Here is a 16212-nt window from a genome sequence, read left to right on the forward strand (position 1 = left end):
TTTATAGGGAGGAAGAGCTTTGCAACCACTATTCACACTTAGGGGATTCTGAGAAGCCACGTTTTACCAGCCTTCCAGACTTGGAATGTATTACATCTGTGCTTACCTCTCAGTACTTCTATCTGCTTAAAGAGTGCAGTGCAACCTCGAGCGCTTACCTATGTCATCGTCAGTCCTGTCTATCGGGTCCTTCTCCAGGCAGTCCCTCACGATGTCCCTGCTCATCAGAGGGTCTGATGCTCTCTCGATGTCCTCCTCATCGTCATCATCCTCAGAGTCAACTGCCGTCTCTGGCAGTCCACTTAGGTCCATGTCACCAGCCTCGCTCTCCGTGGCCTTAAATCAGATACAAAAGCAGACTTCAGGAACTCTTGGAAGAGAATCAACCTTTGGGGCACCCATCGCTAAGAACAACAGCAGTGGTTACTCTTGGCAGTATTTACTTTCCTGCAGTTGAGAGTCAGCATCCAACAAGTAGCTATGCCCAACATGAGAGGGAGCTCAGAAGATGAGTGGCTCAGTTTCCTATTAAAATTATGGACAAAATAATCTTTGCCTCAGAAATTAGGATTTATTATAAGAAATGCAGAGAAAACTGTGAAGTTAAAAAAAGACAATATTGGGGGTTGGGGATTTAGCTCAGTGGTAGAGCACTTGCCTAGCAAGCGCAAGGCCCTGGGTTCGGTCCCCAGCTCCGAAAAAAAAAAAGAAAAAAAGAAAAAAAGAGAAAAATAAAGACAATATTTGTTTTCCCTCTGTTTTTAAAAAGATGACTTGCACTAAGAGTTATCAGTTTACTATTTGGAGTTATCCCTTTTCCAGGAGGACTGTGTAGAGGATAACAGAACTATTTTGCCCAGTGCAAAGTTGGAATTCAGCGAGTCTCCTGTGGGTTCCATGTCATCAAGTCTCCTGTGTCTGCACAAGGAAACAGAAGAACTGGGGATGCTGCTGCATGCTGAGGGTGTGGTCACAGCCAAGTCTCTGAGTCTCTAGGAGCGCGGGTTTAAAATCTGCCGCCTGGAGCTATGGCTTCCTGCACCCAGAATGATCAGTGGTCTAGTCCTCCAAGGCACACATTTGCACCCAGTTCTTACAAGACTCTTTCTCTCTCACAGAAGCAAAGAGCCCTGCACCCACTTACACTTGCACAATTACACAAGAAAAAAAAGAACTAAGTCAATTCTGTTAAATATCAATTCCCTTATTTATATGCTTGTACATTTTTCTTATGAAACTATTGTGCCTATTAAATTCTAGCAGGGCAGTTAAGAAAACAAATAAAAAGATTAAGACCCCCTCCTGCCCTTTATAATAGGTACAAAGTCTTGCTATGCATTGCTGGCTAGTCTTAAATTTGTGGTTCAGACTCAAACTCCTGCTTCAGCCTCTAGAATTGCCGGGATTACAGCCTGTGCTGGGATACTCAACAATAAAGAAAGTAATTCCACACTGAATGAGTACCATAGATCTAGCACTAGATTTTATATTTGTAATAAAATCTTCAAAACAGTTTAAATTAGTGTTACATGCAGAAACACACAGGCACACACATACACACACACACACACACACACAGACACACACACACACTTATCCAAAGAAAATAATGAAGTACTCAATAAATACAGGAAGGGATGATCAATGTCTTTGATTATTAGAAAAATGCAAATAAAAATCATAATGATATATAATCTCATATGTACTAGGATTATCATAATTTATGTGTGTATGTATATGTATTTAAAAATAATACACATATAATACATATGCATATATGTATTACTTAAGTATACATATGTATACATACTTAACCATTATATGTACTTAAATACTTATGTATATGCACTTAAGCAGAATACTGGCTATTTTCTAATTTCTTCCAATCTACACTTACCCTAAGCTTACTGCAGACCTTTAAATTGCTACTCTAAACTCAGATACTCCATATCTGAAAGGCAGTCTGAGTATATCTGTCTAAAAAACAAAGAAAAAGGCTTATATTCTAAGTACTTAGCCTAATATAGATTTACCAGCACTTTAATATTTAAAAATTAATGTTTTCTTAAATAGTATCCGATTGGTGAATATAATATAGTTTATTTAAAACAAAGTGCATTAAATTCTGTATTTTGTAAATAGATTTACAAAAAAATTTACTTGGGATTTTTAAATGAAACTAAGGGAAAAGACCAAATTAGGAATCTGAAAGACTTTATTTTATGTGTATGTGCTTACGTGTCTACCTAACTTGTGAGGTTGTATGTGCACACAGAAGCCAGAAGAGGGCATCAGGACCCTTGAAGCTGGAGCTATAGGTATTTCCTGGATACCTAACTTGTCACTAGGTACAGGGATCTGAATCAGTTAACTCATGATCGAGCATCAAGTGGCCTCAACCACTCAGCCATCTCTCCAAGCCCCAAACAGAAGTAGACACTGCAGAGCTCTCCTGACCAGAAAGCAGGCGCCCTGGGATGGGCAATAAATATATATGAGAGATGAGTCCATCCTGATCTCATCACCTTCGCTGATATTTAAATGACTACCTCTTATAGAGTGAAGTTCAAAGGAAACATAATGAGGCAAAGCGATTCGAAAGGCTTTTTCTTTTTCCAATTTAGAGGAGAAAAGGCTTAAAGAAAATTTATTTCATAAATCTATTAAATTTAGTATTCCAATGTCCTGTACACAGTATTGCAATTATTCACTTATTTCTAGTAATTAAAAAAGAAAAAAATTGTCTGAACACACCAATGATTCCGAGTATTTATTTCTAAGAAAGGTACTTTTTATTGTCATCTAATGTGACAATTCTTAAGGAGCCAAGCAAGACACTTTGTAAAGTGAGCATAATATTCCTCCTGCGTGAAGTCATAAAACACAGTATTAATGGAATGTACATGATGTTTCCAAAATGATCCCTGTAAGAGCAAAAAAAAAAAAATTGCGTTTAGAAATAATTTTGATGGGATACAGAAGTGGTTGAGAGGTTTGAATGATTGCTACGCTTCTGGAAAATCTGATTATATTCCCAGCACTCCTTAAAAAACAAAACAAAACAACAAACAAACAAACAAACAAAAACAAAGGCAGCTCAGCACCTCCTATAATTCTAGTTCCAGGGGGTCTAGTGTCTTCTGGTCTCTGCAAGCTCCTCCAAATATGTGTGTACATATAACACACACACACACACACACACACACACACACACACACACACACACACGGGGAGGCAGAGAGGGAGATGAACAGGGAGAGAGTAGTGGGGAGAGAGACAGAGAAACAGAGAGAGAGGCAGAGAGACAGAGAATGTGTATGTGAGAGAAATAACATCCACAACAAAACTCTTCTGAATCCCACAGTTACAGCACTTCCTGCTAGCAGAAGCATACGACTTTACTTTAGATAGCTTAGCAGATTAAGACATTTGTCGTCAAGCTTGACGACCTGAGTTGCATCCCAGAGGAGAAAGGCAACTGCAAGCTGTCTGTGAATTCCACATGTACATGTGCATGTATATATCCAATAAATATATCACCGTATTTTAAACATACAACAAAATATGTTAATTTAAAACCATTCAATGATTTGGTCTTAATTAATACCATTGTTTTTGTCACATTCAGTACAGATTTCAATAAGAAAATTGTACTGTGAACCAACATGCCTAGAAAAGACAGCTTCCACTGAACCTCGTGCAAAGCTGACAGACCTGATCAGACTTCAGTGACAGAGATGTTGGAATGTTGCAAGTGCAGAGCTGAATGGTCTCGGCTTTATGCTTCGGCTCCCTACCTTGGAGCCATCTGTTACCCTCCTCTGTATGTGGCCTGACATCTTTTTGCCTGTTAGGTAAATCCTTTGGAATGTAGAGACAGAACATTCGTTTCCAACAACCAGAAAGTTAGGTATGCACCTTAGACCTTGCTCGTTGGGGCTACTACGGCTGTGAAGGAAAACCCTGACCAAAAGCAGCTTGCAGAGAAAGGGGGGGGGGGGGGGGATGGTTATCTGCCTTACACTTCCAGATCATGGCTCATCACTGAAGAGAAGTCGGGACAGGAACTCAAGCAGGACAGGAACCTGGAAGCAGGAGCTGACGCAGAGGCCATGGAGCAGTGCTGCTTATTGGCTTGCACAACCTGTTTTCTTATAGAATCCAGGCTCACCAGCCCAAGGGTGTCCCAACTCAAAATGGGCTGGCCGCCCCATCAGTGACTAATTAATACAATGCCCTACAGGCTGGCCTGCCTACAGCCCCAACTGGTAACATATTTTCTGAATTGAGCTTCCCTCCTCTCGGACGGATGACATTAGCTTGATCAAGCTGACATAAAAGGATAGGGCTAGACATAAAATTTCACCCCTTTTCTGGAACCTGCCTACCTCGTGTTTCCACCAATGCGTTTAAAAACAGTATTGACTTCTTTATTCTGTTACTATATGACCTCATGAGATTGTTACAATATTGGAACATGGATTTGAGGTAACTTGAATCTGTTTCTGGCCGATGGTCACTTATATCTGGCTCTAACATGATCTCCTATCCCCTTTTAGGTGAGCTCTGATTTTTGTGTCAGCAGTTTTTGGCCCCAAGAACAATGTTATCACAGGAGGAAATCACCCTGATCAGAGCCAGGGACCAATACAACAGCACAGGTCCTTGGTGTCCAAGATGCACAGGGTCACCTATACAGGTGAACTTGGGGTGTTTCCTTCTGGGGGTCCAGCTTTCCTAGGTTTGACTGAGGGCCCATCTGTTTATACTGATTTCTTATGGTCCTATTAGGTGGGGATTGCTTTTGAAGCCTCTGGTTTAAGGTAATCATTTGTGTTTGTTTGTTTGCTTTGAACACATTTGATGTATTAATTTGATTTAAGGGAGTGTTTCTATTCTCCTTCTGTGGCTGTCATAAGACACTCTCACCAAAAGCAACTTGGAGAGTAGAAGGTTTTTAGCTTACACCTCCAGTTCATGGTCCACCACTGAAGGAAGTCAGAACATGACCTCAAAGCAGATGGCCATGGAGGAAGGCTGCTCACAGCTCCTAGATCCCTGGCTTTTTTATATGGCTGAGCCATTTGCCCAAGGAATGAATGGTGATGAGCTCTCTTGCATCGACTAGAACCAAGACAATCCTTCACAGACATGCCCACAGACCACTCTGATGAGGCAGTTACTCAATTAACACTCAATTATAGGCTGTGTCAATTTAAAGTTAATTCTAACTAGAACAGAGAAGGGAGAAGCATTCGAAGAAAAATAGATTTTTCTTTTGGTACTACACCTGATTTTATATTTAGTAAGTATGCTAATTCAAATTGCAAATATTAGAAAAATGGAAAAATCTAAAAGTCTTGAGTTTTATATTTCCTAGGGGAACAGTTACTACTCTGTAATCTGTTTTACTATGTATACTTACTTACCTGTTAACACTAGGCCAAAAAAATTTTTAAATCATGATTGGGCAGCCCAATTTAATTGAAATTTAAAAACATCTAAAAAGCAGGAATAAAAGCAGTAGTTTATAAAATTTAACAGGAACATAAAAACCACATCTAAGTTTTTTTAAAAAAGGAGATGCCTTGGCAGTTAAGAGCCCTGGTTGCTCTTCTATGGAACCTGGGTTCAGTTCCTGGATCCTACACTGCAAGCAACAGTTTTTACCCCAGTCCCCGGGTATCTGGCTCTCTCTTCTGGCCTGGCAGGCACTGCATGCTCATGGTGCACAAACACACAGGCAGGCAACACACCCATACACACACACAAATCCATGAATAATTTTTAGATGTTATACTTGAACTAATGATATATACTTGCAGGTAACACACCCATACACACACACACAAATCCAAGAACAATTTTTAGATGTTATACTTGAACTAAGGTTGTGAGGACAGCCCTGTGCTGTCACCTATCTTTCTCTGAACTTGCTTCTGCTATTTATCTCCCAACAGAGCAAAGTTCATTTAAAAAAAAAAAAAAAGATTCTTATGGCTGACTTAAAATAAAGTCAGAGAGTAAAGAGGCTCCTTACTGTATTAAAAACCTTACTGTATTACAACTTGTAAAGACCACTGTCGCACACCCACACCTGGCATGCCTTGTTTCTTCTTAAGAGTCTTTCTTCCTCTTAACCCTGTGCATAAGCATGGGAAATGCAGCATAGTGTCAGTATAAACTAGGACACTGAGAAAGTCATTCTCAGAAGTGCAGACACTCGATCGCTAGCCACTCTTAACAGCCCCAGAAGGCACAGCCTTAAATCTAATGACAAGCATTGCCTTTTGCTCTTTGGTGCTACAGAACCTTACTAATTACAAGGAGATAAAAATGTAAACTGTCTACCTTTTTTTTGGGTACACCTGAATTTCATGTGAGTCTCTGATAAAGGTCTGAAAAACGTATACTGCTTTACAAATGTGAATATTCTCAATTTCTTAAAAGCTATTAAGAAAAAAACAACTTTGGGTCCATAAAATGTTTCTTAAGATTTTGAAATGTTACTTGTTTATATAAACAACATTCACTGGGCTTGCAAGACGAATGTTTCCTTAAGGTAAGACATTAGTATCATAGACATAGACTTTGGTAAGGACTTTCTTTCAAAACAGATTAAAAAAATAAAATTTATTTATTCATTCATAGTCAATGGATAACGCAAGAAACAATGAACTTCCCTCCCCCAAAATATTCTTAGAAGTCAAGCATGATGGCACACTCTTTTAACCCCAACAGTCAGGAGGTAGAGGCAGGTGGATCTCTGAGTTTGGGGCCAGCCTGGGCTATAGAGTAAGTTTTGGGTCAGCCAGGACTACACAGAGAAACCCTGTCTTAAAAAAACAATATGATGACAAAAATCCAAAACAAAGGCTATATGATCTTTGATGTTTTTCACAATCTACCTTTCTTCCCTACTACATGTGCCTCCTGTGTAGAGTCTGCCTATGCTCAGGTTTCTGTACCTTTCACACAGCACCAACTGGGTAATCTGAATTGCGTATTCCCAGGCCATACTCATTCACATTTGTCTCTAAAATAAATTATTTTTGAAGAAAAAGGGTTTTGTGTGTTGCCATGACCACAAGATGATAATTTTGCAGCTTTTTAGTTGAATCAGATTTATACTGTCCACAGACAAATGAATGAAATGTTTAGAGTACCAAGAACCAACTCCATCATAACCACACTGTAACATTCTGCCAACTGGTAACAGCTCAGTGGTAGAGCTGCTTCCAAAAACACACACAGCATGGCAAAGTCTGAAACATAAACAAAGCCTCATACACAGAATACACATGCATAATGCGTGCACACATCTACTTTACCGGTCTGATCTCTAAGGATTTCTAATTCCATGAAGCAGATGGGAATGAAAAGCCCTCCATACCTGGTAAATGTCAGAAAGACTGCTGCTTCCAGAGTCACTAGTGATGCTACATCCTGAATGGCTGGAGGAGACGTGGGTCACCTGTGGGTGCAGGCTGTCAGTGAGGTGCAGTTTTGTGAAGTCTGCAGGGAGCTGTGAAAAAAGCAGAAAAAAAGAGGGCTTGTAATTTGTATCAAGAACTTCAAGAAGACATGTTTCAGAACTATGATACTATACCATGCTGCAAAGCATTAATCCAAGAATATTATTAGAAAAGACCTTTCTACTTACCAAAAAAGGTTCATATTTTCCGATTAACCCAAATCACAAAATGTTAAAAGTTTAAGACCATATGATGAGTCACAATGGTACTAAATTAAATGTCTAAATAGGTGGGTTAAATGATTAAGACACATGGATGAGCGTTTAATATGGCAAACTACAATTTTCAAGTAACAAATAAATGAACAAATCACTCTAGCTCTATTTGCAATTGCCAACCAATACAACTTTGTAGCAAACAGCCAAGGAAACAGATTTCTGGTTCATTCATGCTCAAATAATGTTTAAAAGCTTTTTTTTTTTACAGCAAGCATCTTGGAAGCACTTAACCATATTTCCATGATAGTGAGTTACATTAAAAGAGATAAAACACCTTCTAAGAACTTAAACTGAATAGTTAAGACAACATTCATCTATACGCATGCGTGTGTGTACACACACACACACACACACACACACCTCACTTTACTTGTTCTTGTTTACATAGAAATCACCTCGAACAGATTTCACCAAACATCTCTCAAGTGTTTCTAACGCACCTCATATGTATGAGAAAAAGCACCACTCATTCAACAACTGTTTCCTGACCCCTTTGTCTCACTGTGTTAGTCGATTAGTGAGCCACAGAAACTGTGCCAGGTCTAGAATCTTGTACTCTTATCAGTTATTTCTCTCCCTCTCTTTCCCTCCCCACTTAGAGTCTTGCTATGAAGACCAGGTTGGCCTAGAACTCACAAACATCCTCCATCCTCTACCTATGAGCATCACGATTAAAAATTGTGACCAGGATAGCTTATTCTTTTGAATTGATAAAAAAAGAAACTACATTTGTGTACAGTATACTAATAGTATTGATTAGTGATACATTAGAAAACACACAGAGGTGGCTAATTCTTTTGAAGTAATAACAGGACACTAGACTTATGTACAATATGCCAATAGTATCAACTAGCAATGCATTAGAGAGCACACTGTAGCTGGTGTCGTAAGGCAGCAATGGTAGTCTCTTTGCTGCTGCACTCTGATCCTATTTAGCTAGTAAATCTAGTTCTAAGGACTTGCCTTAGAAACATTCCAGTCACTCCTTGGACTCTCATCCCCTCTCCAAAAATGTAATGCTATCACATAGCTTAGAATAAGTTTTCCAAGAGAGGCTTGGGCTTTACTCACTAAGCAAAATGGACATGGATTTGCGTTCCACATCCACTCAGACCTGCCTAGATGCCAACAATCTCTACCTTACACACATGTTTAACAGCAGTTACAAGTCTGCTTGGAAGTAACTTTTTAAATTTGAAGTACAGAGTGTATAAAACTTAAAAATGGACTTAGTATACCGCATACAATTAGATGCCAAAAAAGAGAAAATCCCCAGAACAAACCCCACCTATGTTCACAGAAATCAGAGAACCATAACAAACATGAACTATCTCCCCAAGTGTGATCACTGAAGACACTGTGATAAATACAATTAGGAAAATAAGTTTCTCCATAGACTCTAGACAGGTGTGTAAGCACTTCTACTGTCTGATTTGTCAGAATCAAACCAGTAACACAAAATAAATCTGAAATCTAGTGACTGTCACTTATAAACATAACTCAGACTGACATGTACCACATGAAAATGTAAAGATTAACAACATCAAATACAGTTACAGATACCTAGTGGATTTTTCCTCACTAATGATTATTCAAGGCCCACAAGACTCCTCTGACTGGACACCCTCCCCATCTGTCACTAAGCAGAGAAACCTGGAAGCTTAAGAGCGTCACAGGTGAGACCTGTCCGGCTTCTTTGTCTGGGGACTGAGAGAGAAACAGTTTTGCTCTCGGCAATTCAGTTCCATTTAACAAGTGTTCACTGCTTCCCTACTCTAATAGCTGCTCAGCTAGGAGCAGGAACTAGCAGGATGAATAAGACATCTCCAATCCACACTGTAACCTCTGCTAACCCAGAATCCCTGAGACAAGTGCTAATGAGCAGTGGAAAAAGAAATTAAACCTATGTTTTAAATGTATTCTGTTTAAATGCTGGAGATCAAGCTCAGGTCTGTATAATGTTAGGAAGATCTCTCCTCCACGACTGACCTCTCTCTGGCCTGGGTCCCCACACTAGTTTTAAGTCCTTCCCCACATCTGTGTTCCATGAAATACGGCACAAAATAATGATGCACTAAGCAGAGTAAATGGTAATGAAATATTTCCTTACATTAGATATAGAAATACAGACGCTCTGTTTAGGAAACTTAAAAATCCTTTGCTGTAGATGAGAGTGACGGCACAATTTTAAATTTTGTTGAGTGTAAGTTTGGATCAAGGTCATAGAAAGGCAAATGTTATAAAAGGTGTCCCTGTGAGGTACAGTGGGATGTGTGTTGCTGTGGCCCTACCATGCCTGATGGAAAAGCAGCTAGAGGCTGCTGGGGTTAACGAGAGTTCTTAGGAGTCAAACAAAACAACAGTGCGTGGGTGTTGGGAGTACTGAGGCTGACAGGCACAAGCACCAGGCTCCGACCAGGCAGCCATAACAGAAATCCCTGGAGCCCTGGGGAGAGCCACTGGGGGTCTAACTAACATCCTCTAAAATGGCTCTCTCTCCCAGCTCTGTAATGTAGTACATATATTTAAGTCAGATTATCATAACCTTAGGTTTATATTCAATATAGAAATAAATGTCAATTAAATAAATACAAAACTAAAACAAATCAGAGTTGCATGAAACTTAGGTACCCTCAGTGTAATAGTGCTCTCATTTTATCAAGAATAAAAAGGGACAGAGCCAGAGTTAGCTGTAAAAGGGCTCTACAGGACTTAAACCTCATGCATGAGTAGACATACTTGATCATCACTGATCTGTTAATTTAATTGCTGGCATTTATAAAATTACTAGGTAATAACTTCTACTCAGAACACACATAAATGAGCAGGAATATCCTGGTTCTGAAACATCGCTATGGCCCTGTAGAAGAGCTAGAATTCCTAAGGCTGGTGAGAGTGGGCCGCCTTCCTTCCCTTTCCTCTTCTCTGGGAAGAATCCCAGGGTGGAGGGAGATTAGCTGAGCAACTATACCCGGGACCCACAGTCCTGCTGAGAAACATGGTTGGGGGCTTCTATTAACAGATATGAGCTTCATACTGCAGATCGCACCTTAGGACAAATTCAAAATATATCACCGTCAACTCTTTTATTTAACCAATATTTTCTGAACTAACTTTGGAACTGCTTTGTTTCAAGCAATAGAGCACACAAGACTTGGACATGACTGGGATCTGTCTAGCCTTCCCAAGCAGCTTACCTTGCGTAAGACAAAGTCAGGCAAATCAATCGTCAGTGATAGCTTCACATCAAGTATACAATGAGAGTTTACCCAAAGGTACCTGTCAACCCCATCAGCACTGGAGTTCTGTGACTCTTTATGCTCAGCTCTTTAAGCTCCAGAGGAAGAAGTGGTGTAACACTAGATTTGTTTCCCAAGTGAGGTGCAAGCACATAGTCCCACACATCCATCAGGTGTTTGCTGTTTGGGTTTCTGAGATAGAGCCTAACAGGACAACTCAGGCTGATTTCAAGCTGATCTTAAGTTTAAGATCCTGCTGCCTCAGTTTCCTGAATGTTGGGGTACAGAGAGCCCTACCAACTCTCAGCATATTCTTCACTACTGGAAGGCCTGTGTTGGGGGGAGGAGGAGGAGGAGGAGGAAAAGGAGGAGGAAGAAGAGGAGGAGGAGGAGAAGGAGGAGGAGGAGGAGGAAGAGGAGGAGGAAGAAGAGGAGGAGGAGGAGAAGGAGGAGGAGGAGGAGGAAGAAGAGGAGGAGGAGGAGAAGGAGGAGGAGGAGGAGGAAGAGGAGGAGGAGGAGGAGAAGGAGGAGGAGGAGGAGGAGGAGGAGGAGGAGGAGGAGGAGGAGGAGGAGGAGGAGGAGGAAAGGAGGATACACACATCACTAAGATGTGTTTTGTGTATAAGGCACATCTCTGTGCCACAGTACTTGTGGCGAATGTAAGGCTAGAGGTGACACAAGTTAATTTAGAAAATATTTAACTATAGACAAAATACTTCTGATATGAACTCAAGTTTTAAAAGCAATTCTAGCTGTTCCTGTTGACAAAGACCTGCAATCCCAACTAATCTGGAGACTGAGGCTGAGACTATAAATTCATGGCCTGCCTGGCTACGAAATGAGCACAAGGCCAACACAGGCAATTTAATGAGTCCCATCCCCGCCCAAAAAGAAACAATGTGGAGAGCTGGATGCAGCTCAGTGCTAATGTACCCGCCTGGCTTACGTTAACCCTAGTACCACCAAAACCAAATAAACTCAAAACCCACCCCTAGCTATATACATGTAAGTTTCTTTGACCTCGTTCTACTAAAAATAAGTCCATAATATTACCAAATTTTATTTTTTAGATAACATCTTCAAGAACAAAAGGAAAAGTAAACAATATTCCTCCTCCTCCTCCTCTTCATCATCATCATCATCTAAGTAGTCTACATCATCATCATCATCATCATCATCATCATCATCATCATCATCATCTAAGTAGTCTACAACTCCTGAACCCAGGCTCTAAATCCATCTTTGCATGCCTCATTGTCAATATTCCACAAAGGAAACACACAATTTTGTTCAATATAAGATTTTTTTTCTTTTTTTTTTTTCCTTTTTTGGCAGGGAGGTGGGTAGTGGTGCTGGAGATTAGATCCATAACCTCACACATTTCCAGGCCCACAATGTGAATTTCTTTTGCTCACATACATATATAATGGGAAAAGTGAGTGTGTATCATGAGATATTAAATAGGTAGGAATTGTAATTGTTCTTCTAAAGAATCCTGCCAAATGCTAACAATGTATAAGACCTTAGTATGCTCTTAGCTCCCTACTGAGTATAAAAGGCATCAGTCTAGCCTTAGACCCATATAGAAAGTCTAGTGACAGGACAAAGTGGCTAGCTTCTGTGTGCTTGCGCTTTCTATGAAGTGAACAGCATGTAATGAAGTCATCGTGCTTCCCTCCTCAGTGACTTGCTCATCCTTGTGATAGCATCATAGGCGTTGTCACATCTAACACTGTTAGTCTAGTGGCTAGCATTCTGGATGGCTCCTGAAAGTCTAGATAATGATTCCCAATAAATCATGTTTGTGTGGAGCTCACTGTTCAGCAAATCCTGCAAAGTAAGGAACATCTCTTTCAAGATATGCTTATCACTCAATGACCACGTCTTTAAATAAAGGCTCAGGTTTTCTTTGCTCAGAATTATTTCAAAATGATGAACATCTTAAGTCAGTCTTTGCTTTGGGTGTAGTCTTATTATGGCTGATTGTAAATGTCAACACCCATATCTACTCAGACATACACTGTCTAACCACAAAGCTTTATTTCTGAACGCAGATGCTGCCTCGCAGCTGGAGTGAACAGAAATGCCACTGGGGAGGCTGAAGAGGGCAGGTGCTCTATCCTATCAGGTCTTCCTGTTACAGTGTTTTAGGAGCAACCGTAACAGATACTTTGTATAAGGATATGGCTTCTGTTTATACCTATTCCATGTGGCTTTCTGTCTAAGCGTGAACCTTCACATGCTAATTGGCTGTTGAAATGTCATATAGGTTGAGTGTTCCTGATTTGAATATCTGAAATTGGGACTCCTGGCACTACAGGTAGAAAACACCACATCTGGCCTTAGTGAAAATCCAGGTATGCTAAAGATGTGTAAAATCACTTTTAAGCTACATATGAAAAGAATGAATTGCATAATTTGACTTGGGCCCAAGATATCTTATTATGTATATGGAAACATTCCAACCCTATCCCACCCCATCTACAAAATCCTAAATCAAAATTACTACTGGTCCCAAGCATTCTGGGTACAGGACACACTCAACACAAGTGCAGGGGCTTTCTCCCAAAGCATATGCCCCACAGTACACTTCTGTACAACTTCTGTAGTCCAGGCTGGACTTGACCTCACTAGGTAACAAAAGAGACCTTGAATCCTTATGGCCTTACTTCTGGAATTAGGAACCCTGGGGATGGATCCCAGGGCTTTATGTATGCTAGGCAAGCACTCTACCAACACCCCAACTCCACTGGCTAACTCTTCTAAACTCTAATTCCTACATTTGTGAGATGGGGTAAATCTGAACACAAACAGGTTGTCTGGTATCTCTGAAGCAAACAAATTAGTAAACTGATAGAAAAGAGGCCCCGTCATAAAAGACTGACACACCTGATAGAAGAGAGGCCCCACGGGGCTGGGGATTTAGCTCAGTGGTAGAGCGCTTACCTAGGAAGCGCAAGGCCCTGGGTTCGGTCCCCAGCTCCGGAAAAAAAAAAAAGGAAAAAAAAAAAAAAAAGGAGTTGGGGATTTAGCTCAGTGGTAGAGCGCTTGCCTAGCAAGCGCAAGGCCCTGGGTTCGGTCCCCAGCTCCGAAAAAAAAAAAAAAAAAAAAAAAAAAAAAAAAAAAAAAAGAAGAGAGAGGCCCCAGTCATAAAAGACTGACACTCTAACCAAATGCTTGGGAATCTCTTGGATGTTGAAAAGAAGCATTGGGTAGAAGCACTGCAGCCCACGGACACTACATGCCAGGCCCCTTTCTAAGTTATGACATACATCTATGTTACAACAATCCCAGGAGGCCAATACAGAAGAAACCAAGACACAGGGAAGTTCATGGTAGAGGTTCTCACATCTTACAACAAATCCATCCAAAGTTCACGCCTGCATGACTCACAGGGACTCTGAGGCCACAGAGCCAGTCTGAGCCATGGACCAGGCTCTAAATCTTTGAGCCTGGCATTATCTATACAGGATATAGTGCTGTGTATCATCAGTGGTTCCCATTTACTTCACTTTTATTAAATAGTCTTCACAATACTGTTTATTGCTTTCTTTTGAAACTAATCTTTAAAATGTTTACGGAAATAAGCAACGACTGCACTTTTAAGGCCACACACCCTAACTGTATGAAACTTCTTCAAGTTCTTTATGCCAATGTGATCATTCAACCCATAGGTGGGGGTCACTTTTACTTTCTGTTCCTTACTGGAAAAGCACATTTTTGTTAAGTTTTTTTTTTAAAGTAAAAATTAGCTACATGAATAAAAATAAAACAATAATGATAATAGTAATACTCAAAATAGATAAAAAGAAAGTCAATGGTAGCTAATTCTAATGAAAGGAAAACCTTGCCTTTTACATATATGTAACTGATGATCGGGAATGAGTCTACAGAAGAACTCCTCTGACTTTCACCCGCTTACAAGCACTTACACACACAAAAAAGAAAAGAAACCAATAATTCCTCCGAGAAATTGCAAAATACTTCTGGGTCACGTAATCTAAGAATCTTTGATGACAAGTATGATAACCAGAGGTTCACGCTCTCAAGAAGCCCAAATGACTAAGCCTCTGTGCCCGAATCTGCTTCCCCTTCCTTCTTCCCTTCTCCTCCTCATACTTAAATCTGTATGAAGCTGTTTTCTTAATAAACTCCAAATTTGCCTCATAAAAAGAAAAGGCAGGGCAACTATTGGAAATCATGGGACTTGGGCTGGGAAGACAGATTAGCAGCTAAAAGTGCTTGCCATGAAGGTCTGACCAAGTCAGTCCCCCAGAATCCACATGAAAAGTCCCAAGCAGTGGTACACATCTGTAGTCCCAGTATTCCTATGGCGAGTAAGACAGGAGGCAGGGACAAGAGCATCTGCAGAAACTTACCTGCAAGCACTACAGTGGCATAAACAAGAGAGACCATAAACAAGGGGAAGCAGAGAACTATGAAAGGCTGTTCTCTCATCTCTACACACACACCATGGCGTGTGTGCACCCACACTCATAAACGCATACATGCTATACATGCTAAAAGTATATAGATTTTTAAATCACCTGGTTAGCATGCTGCCTATTTTAAACCATAAGCTAGCTCCTTTGTTGTCTCTAAATGCTAGTGACAATCACTGTCATTATTGTGAATGCACACACCGGCAAGTGGGCACTGCACATTGTCTGATCTAACATTTCTGAGGAGCTCGGGTGCTGCCCCCTCACTGCTGCAGACAGGGAAGCTCAAACCATCATGTGTCTTATCCAAAGCCCCCAGGTAAGAGAGTCCACACGTCTGTGACTGTGTATAAAGCCAGTTACTGAACAAAACACAAATGTGACAGCTATGTGGCTGGGTGAAGTAACACACTCAGTAACATCCTACAAGGACCAACCTTGATTTATTAGTCTCTTGTTTTCCAGCGCTCCCATGATGGCTGCTATGGAAGCATAATCCCTAAAGAGGGAGGAGTCAATGGTAATAGCAGCAGGCCGTTTCTAGAACCAACTGCACAGCAAGCCTGATGAGCCCCAGAGGAATGGTACTTAGTTATCTCAGATGAGAAAATGCTCAGTGGAGTGTGGAGTTTGGGAAAGGAGAGCTTAAATTCACAGAGAAAGATCCTTAAGGGCTCTGTGGAGGATTCTAAGCTGTTTTTCTTGTGAACAAAAACAAATACAAGTGTTCCTTTACTATCTCAAATCCTTTGTACAAGGTGGCATAACATTGCATTTG

At 40.5% G+C, this 16212-nt stretch overlaps 1 protein-coding gene across 18 annotated transcripts in view; it reads right to left on the reverse strand.

Moving 5' to 3' along the window:
* Positions 1–16212, reverse strand: part of Rapgef2 (Rap guanine nucleotide exchange factor 2) — a 221672-nt gene that overhangs the window by 42146 nt on the left and 163314 nt on the right. For all 18 annotated transcript variants that reach the window (NM_001428994.1, XM_087623058.1, XM_087623041.1 and 15 more), the window contains 2 exon segments: positions 159–336; positions 7394–7525. In NM_001428994.1, the coding sequence (NP_001415923.1) occupies positions 159–336; positions 7394–7525 (310 nt within the window).

This window comes from Rattus norvegicus, chromosome 2, assembly GCF_021556685.1.
Source record: "Rattus norvegicus strain SHRSP/BbbUtx chromosome 2, alternate assembly SHRSP_T2T, whole genome shotgun sequence".
Classification (NCBI taxonomy): Eukaryota; Metazoa; Chordata; class Mammalia; order Rodentia; family Muridae; genus Rattus; species Rattus norvegicus.